Here is a 23040-nt window from a genome sequence, read left to right as displayed (position 1 = left end):
CACCTCATTCCACATCATCCAGAGTGTAAATGTAAAATGTAAAGTGTAAATGAGTGTCCGTAAATAAAAGTTATTGTCAATATTAGTATAGAAGAGTCACCTATCATACAGTGGAATTCAGTCTGAGCAATTGTATTTTAAAGTGTCACGGTTCCTTTGCTACTTGATTTGCTTCCACGAGTGTACACACACAATGGTGTGTCACATTTGGCTTCTCGTTTTTTTTTTTACTCTGGCACATTACCATTTCCTTGAAGATAGGTGCACACGTTTGAATTCCTAACAATGTTGAAATTCTTTTCAATGTTTCGTTATGAGCTGTTCTGTGTCTCCAATTGTTTTTACAATTGTGTATTCCTGAATCATTCATGAGATCTATACTCACACTTGAGATACTTCCCAAGACGATAAGTCGTGCATTTCTACATTCTGTAATAGTTCCACTCTGTGTCTTTCAACTTTATTGTCTCATTGCATCCTGGATTTCAGTTTCATAGTCTTGTCCGATCAAAACGGATCTACTCATTGTCCCCAAAAAAGACAATCTGTCCAAATGTGGTATTAAACACGTTAGGGTCAGTGGGTTCCAGCATTTGTGAAAGTAAGTAGATTCAAACAGTTTTTTTGGTATGATGGAGTGTGTGTGTGTGTGTGTGTGTGTGCAATAGAAGGGTCAGAACATGTGTCCTGTTTGACCTAACAGGGCCTCTTGAGCTGCTTCATGTCCATTAACTATTTTCTGCTGTCATGGATTACACTCTGGCTCCACAAATCCTGACAACAGCATTCCTGCTTTGCAGCAGTGTTTACCGGACTGTAAGCTCTCCTCCTGCTTTCTGACTTTGGAATCATCTGTGGGTGAGGTCATCACCTCCGTTGGGTCCACCCCATTGTTAGAAATGGGCAAAAAATAAAATAATTTGACCAACAACTTAAATTCCATCATATTTCCTCTAGATGTTTTTTTGACAAACAGTGGTGAGTAAAGTATTCAGATCCTTTACTTAAATAAAAGTACTAATACCACACTGTAAAAAATACCCTGTCCTGCATTTATACAAATTGAAATGTTACTTTAACTAAAAGTATGTTAGTATCATCCGAAAAATGTACTTAAAGTATTAAAAGTGGGCGCCTGGGGAGCTCACCTGGTAGAGGGCGCGCACATATATAGAGGTTAACTCTTCGACTCAGCGGCCCTTTGCTGCATGTCATTCCCCCCTATCTCTCCCCTTTCGTGTCTTAAGCTGTCCTATATAAATAAAGGCCTAAAATGACAAAATAAATAGTATTAAAAGTAAAATTACTCAATGCAGAAAAATCCTCACATTTTAGAACCTGGAAACGATCCAAACAGTTCTGTCAATCAACCAAGTGTTTAATGGTCTAATCATTTCAGCTGGACTTTTAGGCCGTTATAATGTTGGGTAGTTTAATTTATAATAAAACAGCAATTTTTTAAGCTACGTGCATTTTGTGTGCAACAACCTTAATTTGTAAAGTAACTATATTAGTAACTACAGCTGTCAGATTAATGGAGTAAAAGTACAATATTTCGCTCTGAAATGTAGTGGTGGATAAGTAAAAAGTGGAATGAAAAAAAAAAACTCAAGTAAAGTACAAGCACCTCAAATTTGTACTTAAGTACAGTACTTGAGTAAATGTACTTAGTTACATTCCCCCACTGATAACAAGGTTGCTGACGTACATCCATGTATTTGTGTGCATGTAAAAATGGTTAGCTGTACTTTCTGTTAGTTATGTTTGAAGTTGTCCTTCCGATATCGACCATCCTATCAATTATGAATGTCCATTAGAATCAGACTTGTCATTTCACAGCTCAGCACGTCCCATGAAATCCCATGCTGACGCTAACACAGACATCTTAATCAATGAAAGACACTATTGCAGATGGCAGCTGGCTTCCAGTAAGTCCTATTTGGCTCTGTGGTCATTATTCTAAAATGTGTGTTAAACCACACATGCACACACACCTGCTGCCAGCACACATAGACGCGGTGGACGCAGACATGCACTCACGCGCACACACAGGCTTGCGTGCAAAGGTCCCTCCCAGCAGCGTTAGCAGAGCTTTAAGCCTATAGGCTAATCGGGAAGGCAGCTTGGATAGTGCTGCCAGTGGATTTGCATTGATACTAAAGCTCCCTGTAGCTTTAATGGCTGTCACTGATAGTGCTAACAGGACATTAGGACCTCTTCAGATCCCCAGCTCCCCCTGTCACAACAAATGTCCTCCCTTTCAAATGAATGAGAAATTGTGTCCAAACTTCTGACTGGTACTGTATATGATGAATTGTTGTTTTTATGTTATATACCGATGTGTGCAATATGGTTTCTTTTAAGCACTGCTGGGAGGGGCATTCACAATTGTGTTGTATTCATTGTAATATAATGACAAAAAAGGCTTCTTATCTTATAAGTAGGCTATTTCAGTGTTACAGATATGTGCAGTATGTGATCGATAAAATTAAGGAAAAACATTTTTTTAATCATCCAGGCTTTTGCATTTGCTTAAAAATAAATGATCAAATAAATGTAACTGACGTTTTTCCTTTGTTTTTATATTTCATGCCATTATAACTGTGTTATACTGCTCAAAAGAAATGTAGGAGCTATTCCTGCTTCTGGCTGTGGTTGTGCTTGTTACTTTGAGATTCGCAGACTTGCAGATAGAGGGAAAAATGAGCCCCCAGTGAGGATCATGTGACAGGAGCAAAAAATGCTCAGAAGTGGCTTGGTTTTCACAGGGTTAAGATAAGATCAACTTTAAAAATGTGCTTAATGCAGTAGGTAAAACTGCAATGCTGAACATGTTCAGAACTGGATTTAATGTAAGTTAAATGAATACCTGTAATTATGAGAAATTTACCATACAGTTGACCATTTTCTATAGCAGCCCTTCTAGATGTTATTGTACGTAGTATTATTATATTATATTATTATATAAGTATATGTTACTCTATTGTTTTAATTTGTTTCAATTTGCTCTATTCTAAAGAGAAAGTATAACAGCCACAATGTATTTGCCTTTGTTATGTCATTTAATATGTATTCATTTTGTTGGGCAATCAGACAATGCAACCAGCAAATAAAGAAATGTACATTCATTCATAAACAATCATCCCCATCATTACCACCACCGCCCTTAAGGGTATTTTCCTATTCCTATAGTTGTAAGTGTGATCATATGTGGCACAACATCACCAAGGGCTTTCTGCTCTACATGTCATACCTATTTAAAGATGGAAAGTGTATCTTAGTCATAAGCTTGCATGATTTACTCCACATAAATACACAATAAGCAATGTGTGCTCAAGTGGTGTACTTGACTTGACTGCTTGTAGTGCATGTATTTGAACACTAGGGCGCAGTACAGTAGACTGTCATACAAACTACATCCTGTGCATATGATATATTCTCACACCATTCCTGTTCTTTCAGTGACGAGACACAGCATATTTGAATGGCATACGTCATTCATTAGAGTTTAACAAGCAACCATAAAAACAAAAGGAACAATTAAAAGTCAAAGAATACAATTCATACTTTTACAAAACTAAAGGTAGCCTATACTGAAAAGCATTTGTGATGATTATTCATTTGGGGAAAAAAAAATATTATTATTATTATCTATGAAACATATTTTAAATATACCTGGTTTGACATGACATGCATTCTTTATTTTACAATTTCATATATCTTCAGTTTAGAATCATCTTAGCATTGGGGTAAAGGAATAGGATGACTACTACGACTTTGATTTGACCAAGTCACACTCACAGTGGTGTCACAGTTTTACTCCAGAGACTCTACAGATGAACCCGGCCCGCTACATTGGGTAGGCTGTTAGATCCGTGACAGTAATGCTTTTGTTTTGAAGACATAATCTAATTTGTTGTAAACCCGGCATCTGTAACGAGCTTGACGCTGCTGCCAAATCTGTCCCAGAGACCCAACTTGATTCTGAAAGCTACATCCACTGAATTCAGCATGCGTTCAAAGAAGCCCGGTCCCGTCCAGCGCGGTATTACATTCAAGTACAGCAGCGTTCGTTGTTAAATGTGTGTTTATCTTTAAGGGGCCGCCGCTGTAGAAAAACCCTCCGGTCCGCGAGTGCTGTCGACCGCGGATAGCCTCGGTGTGAATCTGGAGATTTGTGCTTCTGCTGCCCTTCGCGTGTGATCCCTCCCCTCGCGCTGTTCACAGAATGCGCGCGCGCGCGCGCGTGTGTGTGTGTGTGTGTGTGTGTGCGCTGCGCTGCGCGCGGCTGCCGGCTCGGGACGGGTTGGGCTGTTGCTACTTTCAGGTACTCCTCGTAAATATACAAACTGGACACGCACTAACACGTATTTAAATCGAAAATAGACATGATTTAATCCAGGTAGCACACTAAAAGGCAACAATATGGTATGGTCGGTGGCCTTTTATTTTAAAATGCATTTTAGTGAGCCAAACAAAGGCTGTAACCACATAATAAAGAGACAATGGTTGTAAGATAGACACGTCTTAATGTTGCCTAGTACCAAAGAATGCAAAAATGAAAAATGGCCACAGTGAGAACAAAATGTCGTGCAGTTTTTGTTATTAGAGTAGCGTACTAAAGCAATTGCCACATATACGCTAAATATGTAATCTATATTAATTGAAAGCTTCACATAAGCAGACAGTGAAAGCGGCATAGTGTGTGTGTGTGTGTGTGTGTGTGTGTGTGTGTGTGTGTGTGTGTGTGTGTGTGTGTGTGTGTGTGTGTGTGTGTGTGTGTGTGTGTCTGTGTGTGCGCTTGCGCTCTGTTTGTGAGGCAGAGAGTTGCGTGCGAAGGGCTCGACATGTCATTCAGAGGAATCCGCCACCTGAAACGCGAGGAAGTGAAGGCGACTCAATTGGGTATAAAGCATCAGCCAACATCTGCCCCGAGCAGTGCAAAGCTGATGAAAACATCAGATCGGAGCTCACACAGGACCTCTACGATTTATTTGATTTCACTTTGGATCATTTGGCATTACCGAGCCGGTGCACCCAGAGAGACGCATCACTTTTCTGCACTTTAAGTGAATGTGTCTCCACAGCCATCACTATACTGGAATTAACTGATACCCCCAGGGATTTTGGGTCAGTGCTTTTATTCTTTGACGTTGTTTCGTGATTTCTTTTATTTTTTTGTTGTTGTCTTAAAACCATTATATGCGTTGTTTATTTTTAGGGAGCCTGCATGTCTTCTCCGGTTTTTTTAACTATTGATTAGATAAGTTGCACCTTTGTGTTTTGTAAATGTTGACAAAGTGGGCTATCAAGCTTTCACAGCCTATATGCCACAGCGCTTGCTTAATGCGTTGCTAATTAATTTGGAGCTCAATTAGAAATATTTTTGCTTTCATTTGAGGGATTCACAGGCATTTCTCCTCAAGGGATGACTTTAAATGACATAATGTGCAACAACCAGTCTGAATGCTCACCGTCTTGCATGTGTTAAGTTTCTTTCTCCAGCCATATTGAAGTTAACGTCCTCTCTATCTCATCCTGCAGCGCACCTGTTACCTCCACAGAGCGCGAAATCATGATCCCTCCGGGAGACTGCATGTATGCGGGCAGAAAGAGGAGGAAGCCCGTCCAAAAACAGTTAAGGAGCGCTGTTGAACATGTGACATTTTGTTGAATTAATGCTTACACATTTTGCTACCCTGCTAACATGCAAAGGGGACTTCACGCTCAACCTTATGATCATTGGTATTAAAAAAGTAGCTAAAATTACAATCAATCACAGGAAGTAACAGAGCCACAACACCATGAGGTGTGACTATAACAGCATAAGCTTTAGTTGGCACTGGCTGCCAGTTTTAGTACGATTGTAGCACATAACATGTTACAATCACATAAGCAGTCTAGCATTGTTATTGCAAACATACTATAATAGCACTCATTATAACGTGGTTATTTTATTATAAGCCTCTTACTACTCATTATAGCCTGATATTAGAAGTGTGTATAAGTAATTGCATCTCTCTTGATCCCTAAATATTGTCAGTGGAATAACATTGAGCATAGAGTATATGTTTTAAACTTTGCATGTACATGTCTTTACCCGCAGGTGTGTGTGTGTGTGTGTGTGTGTGTGTGTGTGTGTGTGTGTGTGTGTGTGTGTGTGTGTGTGTGTGTGTTTGGATGACAGTGTTTTAGATGACCATAGTTTTCGATGTAGAGGACAGTTGTTTTTTGGGCCATCTTGTCAGCTGATGTCATGAATAGTGAATGGTATGGTTATATAAGATGTTGAAGAGGGAAGTGGTAATTTAACAAGGCCTGTGGCATTTATAAAGTTTTCATGTTTTGCACTGCCTTCGCTGCTCATCTGAAAGGAAGTCTTTGCCACATCAAATCAATACTGCCTGTGCACTCGACAGAAATATACTTTTGAAAATTCTAGGCTGCTAGTTATGCCACTAGATATTTTAGGATTTTGGATTATAATTCAGTGCCTATACAGTTATCCATTTGTTATCTTTGTTTAATATTGAAATAATGATGCTATTTTGGCACCTTTAGTTCCTTATAAATACTGTTGAAAGCACAAGTGAAGTTAACTTTATATTATCTGAATAATCCGATAAAACCCCGACATTCGGATGGTTTTCTTTGTAAATTTTCCAATAGTAACTTGTGTGGAGAGTATGTGAATATGAGTCCAAGCATTCATGTAAAAGTATTTTGTGTCTGTAGAGATGATCAGAAACTCTCAGTTGTGGAAATTGGAGCTGACCATTACATATGCGGATCATGTTTAACTGGTAATGCCGTGATACCCCTATACTAAAATACACAAATAACTGTGCCTAAGGAGCATTTTACATGCTGTGCGGCACTGAGGAGGATAGTGCAATTTTTATTCCTTTAATATCGGGAGTTGCTAAGAAGAGCAGCCAACGTGGATTTAGGTAAATACAGATCTATTACTTTAATGTAAACCTGCAAGATTTATGTCAGCATGGAACAATAGTCTGCAGGGAGGGAAACCAAACTTAAATTAAACTCATTTGTTTTGTCTTGTGAAGAATCTTACTGCCAAATAAACCGACTCGTCATTGGAGGAAACACAAATCTGGGTGTTGCATTGTGTACAGCGGAAGGCTGAGGCAGAAGGAAATACAGTTTAAAGAAAGAGAGACTTGTGCAGAGTGAGATTTATTTGGCCGTATGTCTTTGCTCGGGTTGGCATGGGGCACTGCTTGCCATACTTAACCAGAGTCAGACAAAACACGATTGATGTCATTATAAGGAGTAACTTATACTTAGGTATCTGTTTAGAAACTAGTTCTAGATAATAAATTCATACCTATGTTTCCTTTAACAGTTTTCTTCCCATTGATCAAAAAAATCAAATAGTCACACAACAAACAATCTCGTGAGTCAGCCATTGCTCTACTTTTTCCCAAGGGACTGACTTGATATGAGTGTTTGAAAGTTTTTTGTGGTGATATACATTAAATACAGGATCTTATCCAGAGTTTAGAATGTAGTAGTGAGTATATCACTAATAATTATAAGATGATTTGAGTAGTTTTAGACCATCAAATGGGATGCAAGCATGTCAGCTTTAAAAAAAAAAAAACGTTGTTCATATAGTGTGGATGAGATTTAAGTCCTTTTCTGTGTGCTGCTGATCATTTACTGCCTGTTGAAGAGGTTCTCAGTGGAGTCAAATACGTCCCAACTAAAACACATGATTTAGTGGGGACCAATTGGCTCAACCCATTCTTATTTTACAGCTTAATGCCTGACTTCTGATTGAAACAAGTCCATCCACACACACATGTCCTGATACCCATTTAACCCCATCGCTCCCCGCTGTCCGTCTCATCATCAGGAAGCCGTCTGCTGCCAATGAGAAAACCAACCCGTCCAAGCGGCACAGAGACAGGCTGAATGCTGAGCTGGACCGGCTGGCCAGCCTGCTGCCGTTCCCCGCCGATGTCATCTCCAAGCTGGACAAGCTGTCCGTGCTGCGCCTTGCAGTGTCCTACCTCCGCGTCAAGAGCTTCTTCCAAGGTAAAGGAGGTCGAAAGACAATATTTGTTGTGTCAGGTGGTATTGGATTTATATAATGAGTGTGTGTGTGTGTGTGTGTGTGTGTGTGTGTGTGTGTGTGTGTCTTGGTCTCTGAGTTAATAGGGAGTTGCGGAGTTGATATACAGGGTCGATAATGGGATGTCTGCTGCTGTAAACTGGCATATAGGTCAATGTTGTGTCCACCTGTGATACATATTTATTATAAAACCGACCCGCTAAAAAATTGATTCTAAGATAAGATGCTATATAAATATTGATATTATTAGTAACAGTCGTAATGTGTATTTATAGTAGTAATAGCCCCAGAAGTAGTAATATTCTGTTTTCAGTAGAAAATAAACATGGATACTATTTTGCAATATTTTGGAAATCATCACTTTAAAGATATTCTATATAATTTCAAAAATATTGTCTTTTAGAAGATGGAAAAATCTTCCGTATCCCCAAACTAGATTAGTCAGACCCTTGTGCTGAATGGGTAAGAATCCCTATAGGCTCCATGAGTTAAGCTCATGAGAGATGGACACGTTGTCTGTGATAGCATCACTGTAGATATATGAGGCATCTGTTCTTTCCCTTTGCGTCTTTAAGTCACGTGTAATTAAAAGGTATGTTGAGACACATTTGTGTTTTCCCACCCTCCCACCATCCACTGAATGCCTCCCTTCTACTCCTTGTGTTGCTCCACAATTCACTTCAAATATTCATGGGCCGCTTCATAACGTATTTCATTGCCGGCAGCCTCGGCGGCTGCCTTATCTACTCAGAGGCTACTGGCACAGCTGGATGCGACAGCTCTAAGACAAGGGGTAGTTTTTTTTTATATATATAAAGAAGAAAAAATAATCATCTTCCCTCTGTCTTGCCAGGGAAAATGCTTGTAATAAAGTAGAGGGACTGCATGCTGCAACTTTACACACACAAACACACACACACACACACACACACACACACACACACACACACACACACACACACACACACACACACACACACACACACACACACACACACACACACACACTTGTTTAACCTGAATGTTCATATAGCTAACCATCATGCAAAGTTGCAGTAAAGGTGCTAATAAGCGTTACCAGTGGGGCCTTTCCCAGATAAGGGATCATGCAGAGATAAAGACTGCTACTGCTGCCTCAATGAAGGAGTGTCAGTGCCAAGCAAGAGCTGCAAAGGACATATGTCTATAGGATAAATGGAGAAGGTTGAGTGTGTGTGTGTGTGTGTGTGTGTGTGTGTGTCTGTGTGAGAAACTGCTAAAAGTGTTGAAAGGTGTGTAGTAATTGAGTGGTGATGTTACTTTTACATTGTCTAACAGTGTCTTCTGTGCTCACCTTCCAAAGTAGCAGTAGGATTTTAGACACTAATATTAACTTTAAAGGTGGCATTCATCAGGGATCTGTTCTGAACTCTTTTGGACATGCGTTAATGCCAAAGCCTCTATTTGTTTTTCTCCACCTCTGCTGGATGCCTTGTTATCAGTGGCAGTAGTGACCAGCTTAGCTCGCTTTTGATGCTACACTAATGAGATTAATCAGAGTGGAACATGAGGGGGTAGGTCCTGTATACATCTGCAATCTCTGCCCTCCCTCTCTTTGGTCAAACTCACGTGACTCTCACAGTCACTTTGTAGTTTTCCACTGATATATAAACAGAGTGTGGCAAGGGCTCTTCCAGATAAATCTAACATGAGCAACAAGTACATACGGTATCCACATCCTTCCTGTGGTTTGGAACGGTCATAATCGTCACTTTTTTTTCCTTCTTTGAACACTGAGTCTTTAACTGAAAACATTCAATGAAACCACGGAACCTGCAGTCTTAAGTTTCATTTATTAACTGTTTAATAGAGAAGAACTGAATCCATTTCTACTCATACAGATGCAGTTCTGCTTTTTGTCCACTGGGCGGACTGTGTGAAGTTACTACTGAGTCTTGACTGTTGTCAAGTTCAGTTAGCTGTGATTAGCACACTGAGATTCTACTGGTTGTCTCTGTTGCGTGACTGCTCAAGGGTGGAGTACAGTGAACAGTATGTACCTATGTACTTTATGCAAATATACCCATAGGCATGCCTGTGTCTGTATGTGTGTGTGTGTGTGTGTGTAAATAAAAAGCGACGTCAGACAGAGATTCACTTGAGCTAGTTTCCCTTATTCATCATATATTTTATGAGATTCAGCTGTCATGTGATACGGCACAATAAGATACCTGACCTGAGAGGACTCTATGTGCTATCTCATGCCCCCCAAACTGAAAAAAAACCCCCCATATATATAGCTATATTCTATATATATATATATATATATATATATATATATATATATATATATATATATATATATATATATATATATATATATAAAATCACTTATTATTAGAATTATATATTCATAACTTTGAGTTTACATTTTTTTAAATATAATTCTGTTGTGTCTGCCGGTAACGGTGCAAATATCCACTGGTGTACGATAAAAAATACATTTTTGCAAGGCTGCCTGACATGTAAATATATTTGGACATAAGAAAATTTAAATTCACAATCCCCATGGCCGAGAACCATTTCTAGGTGTTCAGACTCAGCCTATTATAAGTTAAACTTAAAAGCTGACTTCAGTGGGCATATACTGCACTTTATAATTAGTATATAGTGATGCTGCTGCCACAGTTATCTCCAGTTGAAAAAATGGGCCACAAGTCCACAGGCCCCTTCAGAAAAAATAAAAATAATGATAATACAATTTAAAAAAAAAATCCACATCATCAGTTCATAGCCTACAGGCTATGTTGTGTATATGAACATTCAGGTTAAACAAGTAAGTGTGTGTGTGTGTGTGTGTGTGTGTGTGTGTGTGTGTGTGTGTGTGTGTGTGTGTGTGTGTGACAGTCAGCAGCCTGTAATTCTCTTCTCTTCCATGTTAGGTCTCTGCCCTCGCTATAATTGCTGAGCTTGTTAAATATTTACCCTAAGGATTAACTATCCCTCCTCTTTTGTCTTTCTGCCAGATTGCCTTTAATTCTCCTCCGGTGTGTGTACGTGTGTTTTATGGAGTCTTTTTTTTTTGCGAGATTGTGTTTCACAAATTTTTATCTCATTATTTGAAAATAGCATTTTGCTTTGTTCCGAATATTGAATCAGATTACGCCCATACTTTCAAAAGGGATCAGGTAGCCAAAGGCAGATCTTCCACGGAATATTCTCTTTTTAATTATTATTATTTATTTTAATTTATTTTTGGGGGCATTTTTAGGCATTTATTGATAGGACAATTGAAGACATGAAGAGGGGGGATTGACATGCAGCAGAGGGCCGCAAGGTCGGAGTCGAATCCCGGGCCCGCTGCGTCGAGGAGTAAACCTCTATATGTGGGCGCCCGCTCTACCAACTGAGCTACCCGGGGGCCCAATATTCTCTATTTATTTAGTTTGTACTTTTTCTGAGATGTTGACAGGGTGCTGTTTTTGTATTTCAGTGACACGAAAGCAATCATGATATCATGTAAAATAACTGATGTGAATCAAGGAACTGTGACATGGACCATTACTCTCTTCATTCCTCTCTTTACTCCTTGTTTCTGGACTAATATGAATAACAGAGAGAGCTTGTTATTTGAATCAGATGGGCTTTGAGGCCACATAAAGTCAGTGTATTGCACTGCTATAGGCGTAATATCAGTGGATGTAATTCATGCTAATGCATTCATATGAGTTGCTGGCAAGATATGTCTCTCAATAAATCTAAAGCGATGTTGGCTCTCCTTCCGTGGGCTTTGTTGATGTGTAATTTGGTCACATCCTTGGCTGGTATGCAGCTTCATTCCCTCTCACACTCTCAGGGACTCCGATAAAGTGGAAAAGAAAAAAGAGTGCTTTAAGAAAAGTTAATTGTAAAGCATATAAGCTTGTGACCAAAGGATCAGCGGTTCACATCCCCAGAATAGCTGAAAAAGTTTCAGTTGACAATCACTCTTCCCTGGACGACTACTACTGAAGTACTCCTGAACAAGATCTGTTCTCAGAAGAGAGCAAGGCGTTACACCTTAAACCCTGACAGCTACAGTACAATGTGTTATATGTATAAACGTTGGGTGTGTGTATTACTGTGTACTTGCCATGGTGGCTATTTTGACTTTGTGTGCGATGAAGTGTGAGACTAGACTCTTATTTTGATGGCGTCTGTCACCCTCTTAGGTCCTGACCCTCATGGCACTGCGATCAGATTCCCCATCACACCCTTGGGGGAAAAAGCAGCATTGGCACTATTCCATATGTATATCTTATTGCGTGTATATATCTCTCTCTCTCTCTCTCTCTCTCTCTCTCCTCGTCATCATTCTTGGGATCACATTCAAGGAATGTCTCCTTCATCTCTTTCAGCATACCAGCTTCTCCACCCTCAGTGGACTGACAAGACTAGGCTTTTGTGGATCTTCAACCCACATTGCTTCCTGTTTTTTATGTTTTGCACTTTTTTTCATGTTCTTCCACTTTCTTTTCTTTTTCAGCCACTGCCCCAATTAAGTGGACATGCCAGAGAAACATAAACTAATACATTAAAGTTGATTGATGGATCTCATACAAGTGTTTTTTGTTGTCGTTGACGCTGGAGAAATGGTGTGACCAACATCAAGTTTTGGTGGTATTACCTCAAATGATTAAAATCACCAGATTGCAACATCCTCCCTCCCTTAAATGCCAGTTGGCCAGTTGGCCAACTTACTGCCTTAATGTTGCTTGATCATTATGTTGTAAAACTACAATGGCAGAATTTTATAATTTGATTTTAGATCAACATGCATCAGCCTCTGCTTCGTGTTTGGCTTTTGGCATCTGTATGTTGTCAGTTTTACCCAGTCTTTGTACTTCTATACACAGTCATGGTTAATTGAGCAGAAGCTGAAGCACTTTCTTTTAACTTTTCCATTTCACAGTCGCTGTTCAACTCAAGTGACAGCTCTATCTCCACTATCACTATCTTAAATTCTTCATAAGTCATTGCAAAATAATAATATATTACCCACATGCAAAGATCAAGCACTTTCATCCTTCATTTGTACTCTCAAAATAGACCTGCAAACTGACCTCCATGACACATCAACAACCTGGAAACCATCTCGATAGACTTGAGTGCTGGATTGCTTTGCTCTCAGTAAATGATCTGCCCTGAACATTGTCAATGTCTTTCAATATTTCATAACAACCCCTAAAGTTACCACCAAAACCAATCTCATGCCCAAATATAAATGCCTGTGGTGTAAATGTATCCACATCGCAGCAAGGTGTATTTATAAGTGTGTGTGTGTGTGTCTGGAAGCCCTCAATTAAAGCCCCACCTTCCCTCAAAGCTGTCAGTCCAGTCAGGGTGTTGATGACAGGTTATGGGAAAAAACACACACACACACACACACACACACACACACACAAAATGTGATGAGAGACACAAGTCCAAGTATTCCTATCTAAGCCAATTTCAGTAACTGGACATTCTTATCGCCGTGCTGCAACGTAAAATTCATACTCAACACTATATCCAACACTGTTTAAATCTGCAACGTGTGTCTGTGTGCTAATCTCCGAAAATATCGGCAGCCAGTTTCAGTGGTGTATGTGTGTTGTCTGCCTCTAAATGCTGGGTGAGCTAGAATAAAAGAGGAAGAGAAAGGCCGCAGAGCCCACAGACTCATGGCAGGCATACGCCACTTGTGACGTCAGCCAGCAGACAGGAGACGGTTTTGTAACTAACCCAACATCGAGAAATAGAGGAAGGGGGAAACAAGACAAAACGATCAGTCTACATCCGTATTCTCTCATTTACAAATTTTCCGAGAATGTCATGGTCGTAAGCCCCCTCTCCTGAACTATTTGGGTTAATCCTTATCATGTCAAATCTGTATCAAATCGAGTCAATACAAGTGCAGACCACTCAATTTCCCAAAGAGGGAAGTGCTGCTGCGTGTTTGTGAATGGAGTCTTTGCTCAGCGGTGAAAAATGTGTATCAGGTCACGTTATAGACGGACTTTGTGTTTACTAAACTCTCAGTGACCCCGCACTTTTTCCTTCCCTGTGCTCCGAAACCCAAAGGCAGAGGCCAAGACAAATCAGCAAGCCGTATGGACTAGAAATGAAGTGAAAAGGTTTAGCATTACAAAGGTCAAGATGTGGTCAATTCACTGTTGTTTTGATTTTTTTTTTTAAACAAAATATCTCCGCTCTCGAAATTTCCAGTAAATCACAGACTGCAACCCACAGTTGTCCACATTCGTAAATGTTGCAAGGAGATAGTATTGGCAGCTTGTTCACCTTCTCTTAGACTCCTAAAGTCTATGCCAGCACACATCTGTGCATGCTGTTACCCTAAATAGTACAGTCCGTCATTTTGTTTTCGTTTATTAGTTAAAGTAATTTTGGGAGAGAGTGAGTTGCATTAGGAGATTAATTCCACGTCTTTATCTTCTATTAACATTTATCTTCTATATGGTAAATACTAAGAGCCAGCAAGCAGCTGGTTAGCTTAGCTTAGCACAAAGGCATTTTTTACCAGCGTTCGTACCGATTAAACAAACGAGATATAACATGTTAATTAGTGAGCTTTGGAGGTGCTGCTAGGCCTATTTTGTTACCTTTGGTCAGAGTCAGACTAGTCTATATCGACGGCGATTCATTGAGAGGATTGCTCCGGTGCTGCCGGAAGATCCGCCGGATGTCCCTCATTTTCGTCCGGATGTCCCTCACCTTCTGTTTTGTTTGTGTTGGCTTTCTAAACTCCGGTGGATTTCTGAGGACTATGGTTAACTACTCCTCAGATCTCTGCAGGGTAAATCCAGACAGCTAGCTAGACTATCCGTCCAATCTGAGTTTTCTGTTGCACGACTAAAACAACCTTTGAACGTACACGTTCCACCAAAACAAGTTCCTTTCCGAGGCTATTTTGCAGAGGCACCGTTAATGTGTCCGGCGTTAACGCTGCCCAAGACGATTGTGATTGGTTTAAGAAATGCCAATAAACCAGACTACTAGACTACGGACTAGCCAGACTCTCCTCCGCAGCACTGTGGAGGAAGGTCTGGCAATGCGAGACTAGAGCCAGACTAGCTGTTTCCCCCTGTTTTCAGTCTTTACGCCATGCTTAGCTAAGCTAACTGGCTGCAGTGTATTTACCGAACCTCAGCAAGAAAGTGGATACGCTTTATTTCCCCAAATATTTGAAACTATATTTAATTTTGTTTTACCCACTGACAATATACCAACTCAGTGTTACGTTGGCATGAAGCCTATCCCAGCATTGATGAAGGGTTTGTAAATACCTTTGATAGGTCTATCACATGTACATTGCATATTTGGACAGAGGGCAAGTTTTAGTTAGATAATACCGAGTTTTTGAAGAAATGTTATGACTACATCCAAGGCCATTTGTTGAATGTAGGTTTCCACACCTCCATGTTCTTGCAATCACACGGAACTGCCCTTCGTATTTTTATGTTAAAAACACTAAAATGCCACAAAAAGGTAGAAATGAAAAGTTGTATTCTCACATGACGGTAGACTCTTGTTTACTGACCATTTCATTAGAATCCAAATCCTTTTGGTTCTTTCAAGGAACCTATTCAGGTTGACCTGTGGCACCAGTATCATACGCTCCCAGGTTGTGACTATGCACTGAGTGCACAGCTCATTAACCCATTTGTTACATCTGTCCATACCTTTTTTTAATTGAACACTCAAACTCAATGCAGGTCAAACCGTTTGAACTTTTCGTTCGCCCCTGTTGTTTGACTCAATCACAGTCTTAGAGGGATTAGGAGAGAGAAATCAATAGGAATCAGTTAAACTTCTTGGGTAATTAGTATCAACGCTGGTAATCAACGCTTACGTGCTGATTTCTTGATGCCTTAGTTGCGTACGGCGATTGTGCATTTGAGTCCTCCAGTAATGTTTAACGCCCAAAGGATGCAAGGACTTCAACCCATCAGCCCATCATATCAGTTAAATGTCATGTGTCACAACAAGCCTGAAGACAGACACAAGCAAACTGGCCAGTGCTGTTCTGGTGTTGGTGGCACGGCATCTCCAGTTCACCCGGAGCTGTTTCATTACAAGACTTTTTACATTAGAAGTAATAAAAGGTGAATGAATGACATGAATGACATATTTTTCTTAAAGTGGACCTGAATGGCATTTGAGCTTTCGTGTTTTTCTCAGTAACAAGCACTTTTCCCTGCAGGTCACATTCTCACAATTTCTTTTGACAAGTCATTAGATCGTTTGATGTAGATTCTCATATCGCTTCACATCCGTTATAGTAATCAACAAACACACATCACTAAGCCCTATATATCTAAGACCTAGTGACGTGTATTGATTAAGAGCATCCAGGGAGATAATGGATCCAAACATCCCAAGCTGTGTGCGTGCGTGTCGGATGTTGAAGCAGAGATAATTTGATCTCATGTGGGATTTTCATCATCATCAGATGGGGGTACAGATTCCCCCTGTCACTCCGTTTCGGTCTACTTTATTTTATGAACTGTTTTTTTTTTTTCTTTGACCACGACTAACCCCTTCTTCCTCCCTATGGGGTTCTGCCCTTTTGTTTGTTTCACTGACCTCTGTGAAAGAAAATCACCTCTCATCTCCATGTGCTTCATGAAGAGTGCGTGACCAGGCTAAAAGCGAGTGTTCAGGATTTTCTCCTTCCTCTTTCCTCCACATGCGATGTCTGTTATTCCGTGCTATGAGTTCTATATACAAACGTAGATGTATGGTCGCTTAATACATTTCCAGTGTAAATGTTAACGTGTTCTCGTTGTTATGACTAACCTAATACCAGTGCTCAGGGTCTTATCATTCCTGTCCTTTATTTTGGCATGCTAAAACCCTGTTCATTTTTCGTGTAAATTCGGTTAGACAGAAATAGGTTTATACGCTAAAGTAATGTACTGATATTGATTTTTTTAATTTTTTATTTAAGCTACAGACAATTCTTTTTGCAACATTTTAACATAAATTAATATACATACATTAAAATGTGACTATTTTCATACTAAAAATCACCAGTGATTGGTCAATATAGCAATATTGGTTTAACTTTACCCAGGAACCACCGGTCAAATACATTTGTGACAGATTTAAGGTAAAACTTGAGCCAAAAAAAAACATTTTAGTTTAGGAAAATAACCCAACAGTAATAAAAAAACTACTGACACTGGGTCAAAACAACCCATTATCCTGGGTTTGATTGGGACCTAATGATTTTCTCCCCATGCTTACTGGGTAAAGTTAGATCCGATTAGATAGACTTTAATGATCCCAAATTGGGAAATTTCAGTGCTACAGCAGCAAAATATCAGACACACAACACACATACAAAATATACAAGAAATAATAAATAGAATAGAATAAAAGATCAAATATTCAAACAATAAAGATAAAAGGAGTAACCAGTATTGCGTGTGTTGCTATATTGACTCAATGCATGTGTCAGTTTTGACTTAGTGTGTATAAATGTTTCCCTAAGAGTTTTTTTTTTTTTTTTTTTCAAAGTGGAACAACTTCGTCAATGCCATTAAGATCATCGTCAAAGTCACTCTAATAGAATTATTTAAGGTGGGATAAGAGCTCCTTGAGGTGAGATGACACAAGAAAAATCACATTGGTAGGTGTACAAGCTGCTTGTATATTTGCAATTAAAATGTTATATTTCTGTAATGTTTATATTTCCTTTGTTGCGGCAAACATTTAGTCATTACCCTCCTGATGGTTCCATGCTAAATTGCACATTTATTGCATGTTGGCTCACTCTCCCACCCTCTTGCATGTGTGTTTGCTCCCTCTGCCGTAATCAGCCACACAATAGCTGTTAACTAGCGCGACAGGCCAGCCACGCTAATCCCTTGTATGTGTCGAGAACCATAAATGGAGAAGCCGCTTTATGCATTTAGGATCCTCACAGCTAACTCATTAGTTGCTTGAATCAAAGGCATGACACTGGCTTTGTCCCTGCCTGGCCTCTTGTGCCACAGACATTGAACGCGCTTGAGTGGACTTGGACTCTGTTGGCCTGGGGGACCAACAGAGCCCCCTGGGATCACAAAAGGCCATAAGTGAATTACTCAAATCAGTGCCGAGGGGGGCCCCTTTAGACACTAACTGTAACAGCTAGTGGTGTCCGTCAAGCAATGGGAGGTGTGTTTGTGTGTGTGTGTGAACAGACGGGTAGAGTGTGTGTTTGAGTTTGAGTGAGTGTGAATAGACAGCCAGGGCTCATGCAGAGGGAGCAGAAGCCTTTGTTGGCCCAACACTATTGTTGGAAGCTGTCTTGTGCAATTACTGCCACAGCTACCGCCTAGCGCGCTGCTCTGCCTGAGCAAGGGAAGCTCACAGGGACAAGGAGGGAAGGAACAAGCGCACCAAAGCCCCTGGAGTTTGAGTTGATAATTATATTATGGAAGCACTTTAAGCATGCAGCGGTGCTACAAACACGCTGACAAATCCCAGCTGTTGTTTAACATAGTTTATAAAATCATGGCATTCAATTAGAAATCTCACATGCTGCTCTGAAGTCAAGTATTATAAGGTCATAGGGTGTGCAAACTGTTTTTAATCTACAGTTATTGAATGGTAATGTTATTGGCAGACATATTTCATATCACAAGCATCTGTTCTGCTATTAGTTTGCAGTGTAGCGGTGCTATTCTTATAAGCATGCCACTGTATGCTTAACCCCAACTACACTCCTTTTGGCTTAGATTTAGTAATTTCACATTGCCAATTTATATCCATGCCCCCCACACAACAAACAAATAGACTTTGTTGATCTCCATGCAAACATGCAATATGGCTTACAGATTCAGTACCGCCCAAAGCCACATGTTGAAAGTCCATTTGATAACTCATTAAGCCTTGGAATAGTCTTTTTTTTTTTATTTGTTGTGACATGCGGTCACTTCTGCACAGAAACAGCTTCCTGGCTTTAGGAAAAAGATTTGCGACTGTTTATTGTGAGGTCACTGAATTTGAATCAGATTTGCAACAATGCTGGAATGCGTACAACCAAAGAAAAAGTCCTGCATGTGGCCTAGATTGTAATTTTGCATTGTAGAAATAACTAAATCAATAGTGGAATCCAAGAATCAGGGTTTGTTAGTGTCAAGCACGTCTGTGCCCCTCTGTTGTCCTGTTTGCATGCTTTAGAGACAGCCCACAATGAACTGATTGATAGCATGACATAGATTTACTCCCCTGTTGGCTCCAAATGAACACCCAGGGCCTATTAGCTACAGCACAAGCAATTGAACAGGGCCACCCACATAAAAAGCTCACTGGTGTCAGTAATGCGATCTGTTGATGGCTAAACCGAGCGAATGGAGAGGCTATTCACAGTGGCTGATGAAAGAACATCAGCGACGCTGCTGCCTAGGCACGATCATGCCGACCAATGTCTCACCGATTTAAGTACTGGTGTGAAAGGGAGAAAATCACAAGAAAATTATGACTCAATTTAACAAACTGTGTCAAGAAACTCGGTCAATGTTCTGTAGTCTGTGTCGCATTTGTCTCTCCACGCTAACAATTGTCAGGTTGGCCACAAAAAAATGTTAAATCATAAAAAAAAAAAAAAAAAGATGACTTTTACCTGCATACATTCGGTGTAGGTTTAAATACAGTTAGTTCAGTGGAGGAATGACTGCAAAGGAACTGAAGCAAAGGCCTTTTATGAGCATCATTATTACTGATTAGAATCATGATTGTGTTTGTTCTCTGAAGAGTCGCGTGTCATGAATTCCACATGTTCTACGTGTCATTAGGTTGTGTCTGTATGCTGGCTGGCCAGGCATAGTGTACATCAGGCTGTTTGTTTTGTCTGTCACCTCCATTTATCTTAATTGAAGCATGCTTCAGTGTGCAACAGTGGCCAGGCCCGGTCCCTGCAGTTGTGCCCTAATGTAAATCGATATGTTTCCATGTGGTTGGAAAGATTACTAACCAAAGGTGGCATCTGACCCGATACAGCTCAATACGCTAACTACCGTCAGACCAGATGAGGTCCCCTTTCATCAGCATATGATATGGGGAAAACAGGAGCATGTAACTCACCCGAGTAAAAATAGTTCCTCAGATCATGTCATATAAAGTTAGGGTTATTTGGAGAAGCTTTGAGGGTAGCTTTTTTCAATCCCAGACAGAGTGTGTTGGAAATTCAACTCACACATGTAACTGATACTGAATCATATATTGCTATGCATGCTGTACATTGCAAACCATTTATTTCAGTGAAAACGGGTCATACTAAGGGGTAATTAATGATTACTGGAACTGTGATGTAAGAGGATGGTTAAGTAGTGGATTGTGTGTGTCTTTATTGGCTGGCAAGCCTTTGCTGCACTCTGTGCACCCAGAGCCATCTGAACTCTTCGTGAACTCCTGCTCTCTGCCGAATTATGATCGAATGAGTGCGCCTGACAAAATATTTTTAGGGTGGAGAGAGACTCAAGCAGAGGGTACAACTAGAGGGAGAAAGGGTAAAGCCAATCCTTCCTTATCACGAATACACACACACACATACACTTTAACTTGGGCACCGCAATAAAGACAAAGTGAAGCCAAACATCAGTTAATCGCAGAAGGAGGGTCTCTGACTTGACAGCGTCCAGGCACATTGTCAAAGAGGAACAGCTCTGCAGGGGCAAATGTCTCACACAGGCAGCCAGGTATCAGTGAGTCAGGACGGCGAGAGTGTGTGTGTGTGTGTGTGTGTGTGTGTGTGTGTGTGTGTGTGTGTGTGTGTGTGTGTGTGTGTATGTGTGTGTGTGAGAGACTGAGAAAGAGAGAAGCAGTTGTGTGACTTGTGCTTGGCTCAGCCCTTCAGCCCTTCAGCCCCCCAGGCATTATTTGTTAGCCAGGGGAAAGGAAGGTATATCTTAAGTGTTCAACAGTAAACAGAGCCGTGACCGGCCCGGTCACGGCTCTAATGCTTACTGGGGTTTAGTTGAGATGTGTGCACTTGTGCGTATTGATGTGCATGTGTGCGCTGCAAAAAATGATGGGAGAAGAACAAGGGATTTCATCTGGTCTCTCCTCATGTATGACCCTCACTTGAAATTGTATCACATTGAGTCAATGAGAAAAACTCCAGTGGGAAGTGATGATAGAGCATAACCACATGTGTGTGTATGTACACACACTTACTAACACACTACAAAACGAGTTTGTCAAGACTGTTCATGGTATTCTTTGGATTTAAGGCACTATTGTTGAAATCGGCTCATCACACATCTAGGAAATAGGAAATTTAACTAATCCATTATGAAGCATTATACTGATCTACTGTCATTTTCCTTTTATTAAAGCAAATACAGGTGGATCATTTCAGAAACAGGCAGAATAAATGCATTGTAGTAGGTTTTTTTTGCAAAGATTAGTACATATATGATCAAGCAAATTGGTGCATTTGTAGGTACTTCATTGCTACTGTCAGTTATTAACTCAGAGGTTATCTCTAGTGTTTCATCTCTCACACTTCAAATGGTAGTTCAACTGCGTTCACCACTTACATGTCCACTGACATTTTAGCTGCATTATCTTATTTCTCTCCTACTCTGACATTTTAACTTAACTTTCGGTGCTTACACTTCAACTGCCACTTTTAACCCTTGCAGTTTGCCGATCTTTTGCAGATTTAATGCAGTTGCGTTCAGTGCTTACACTTCCGCCCACACTTCAACTGAAATCAACTTTCAAAATATGGTACTTAACTCTTCTTAGACTTCCATTTCCACTGACTGTACTGCTACAGTACATGTATCTTCTACACTTTGACTGACATGTCAGCTGCTTTCAGTGCTTACACTTTAGACAACATTTTAACTGACAGCATCTTTCAATTTATACACTTGAGTTGACACTAATCTCTTTTTTTAGATTTTCACTTTGACTTACACCTCCAGCTTAATTCATCCTTGGCTGACATTTCAACTGCTTTCAGTGTTTGAACTTTAACTGAATCTTCAACTTCACTCAGTGCTTACACTTAAACTGACATTTCAGCACCATTCTAACTTCTTTCAGTATTTGCATTTTGACTGAAACTTTAACTCCAACTTTAACTGTTTAAGTATTTCACATATAACGTTTCAACTGCAAATTCTCAGCAGCAAGCACAGAAAATGAAACATTTTCTTTAGATTATTATTTTTTTTAATCTAAAATGTCCAAGAGTGTTACTCTATATCTGCAAGGATGATGGCAGAGCTGTCTATCACGGAGGTTCCTTTGTGTTTGTGACCTCATTAGAAATGCAGCCACGGGCATCAAGCCTCTGGACCTCTCAGGGACGAACGCAGCGCTGATCTAATGACTTACTCATCCGATAAGTGAGGTCTGAGTACAGTACGGGCTGGAGTTATAGGCATTGTGGTGTTGGTTGGATTCAGATTTAAAGTCAACTCAGAGGCAAAATAGCGGATATTTGCAACAAAAGGAAAAAGAACAAGAAGGAGGGAGGGAGAGGGAGAGGAAATGACAGAAAGAGGTGGTGGAGAGAAGTGTCAGACTCTGCTTCATGTCCCTGAGGATCGTGTTTAAATTGGCATGTTGCAGAGAGAGCACAGTTAGACTGAATTTAAACAGCTGCCGGCTTCACCCACAGCAACACACACACACACACATACTGAGGCCCTCCCCTGCTCCTAAGTTTGCGTGCGGAGCTGGTAAATTCTCCATGCTAATGTGCCAGGGTTTGTTTTCATCATTAAATTGCAAATGTTTTAAATATGCATCACACACGCATAGACACACACACACACACACACACACACACACACACACACACACACACACACACACACACACACACACACACACACACACACACACACACACACACACTCACACATATAGCCACATTTATCCTGTCAGAGCATTGACATTCTAATCCTTATTTTCAT

At 40.2% G+C, this 23040-nt stretch overlaps 1 protein-coding gene across 1 annotated transcript in view; it reads left to right on the top strand.

Annotated features, from left to right (window-relative positions):
- Window positions 1-4828: 4828 nt before the first annotated feature.
- Window positions 4829-23040, top strand: part of ahrra (aryl-hydrocarbon receptor repressor a) — a 70556-nt gene continuing 52344 nt past the window's right edge. The window contains exons 1-3 of the mRNA XM_028570041.1: window positions 4829-5130; window positions 5545-5637; window positions 7880-8061. Of these exons, the coding sequence (XP_028425842.1) occupies window positions 5576-5637; window positions 7880-8061 (244 nt within the window). The 5' untranslated portion in view covers window positions 4829-5130; window positions 5545-5575. The remainder of the gene's footprint in view (window positions 5131-5544; window positions 5638-7879; window positions 8062-23040) is intronic.

Source organism: Perca flavescens, chromosome 22 (assembly GCF_004354835.1).
Source record: "Perca flavescens isolate YP-PL-M2 chromosome 22, PFLA_1.0, whole genome shotgun sequence".
NCBI lineage: Eukaryota > Metazoa > Chordata > Actinopteri > Perciformes > Percidae > Perca > Perca flavescens.
Note: the sequence above shows the minus strand (reverse complement) of the source record. Positions and strands in the feature narration are given on the sequence as shown.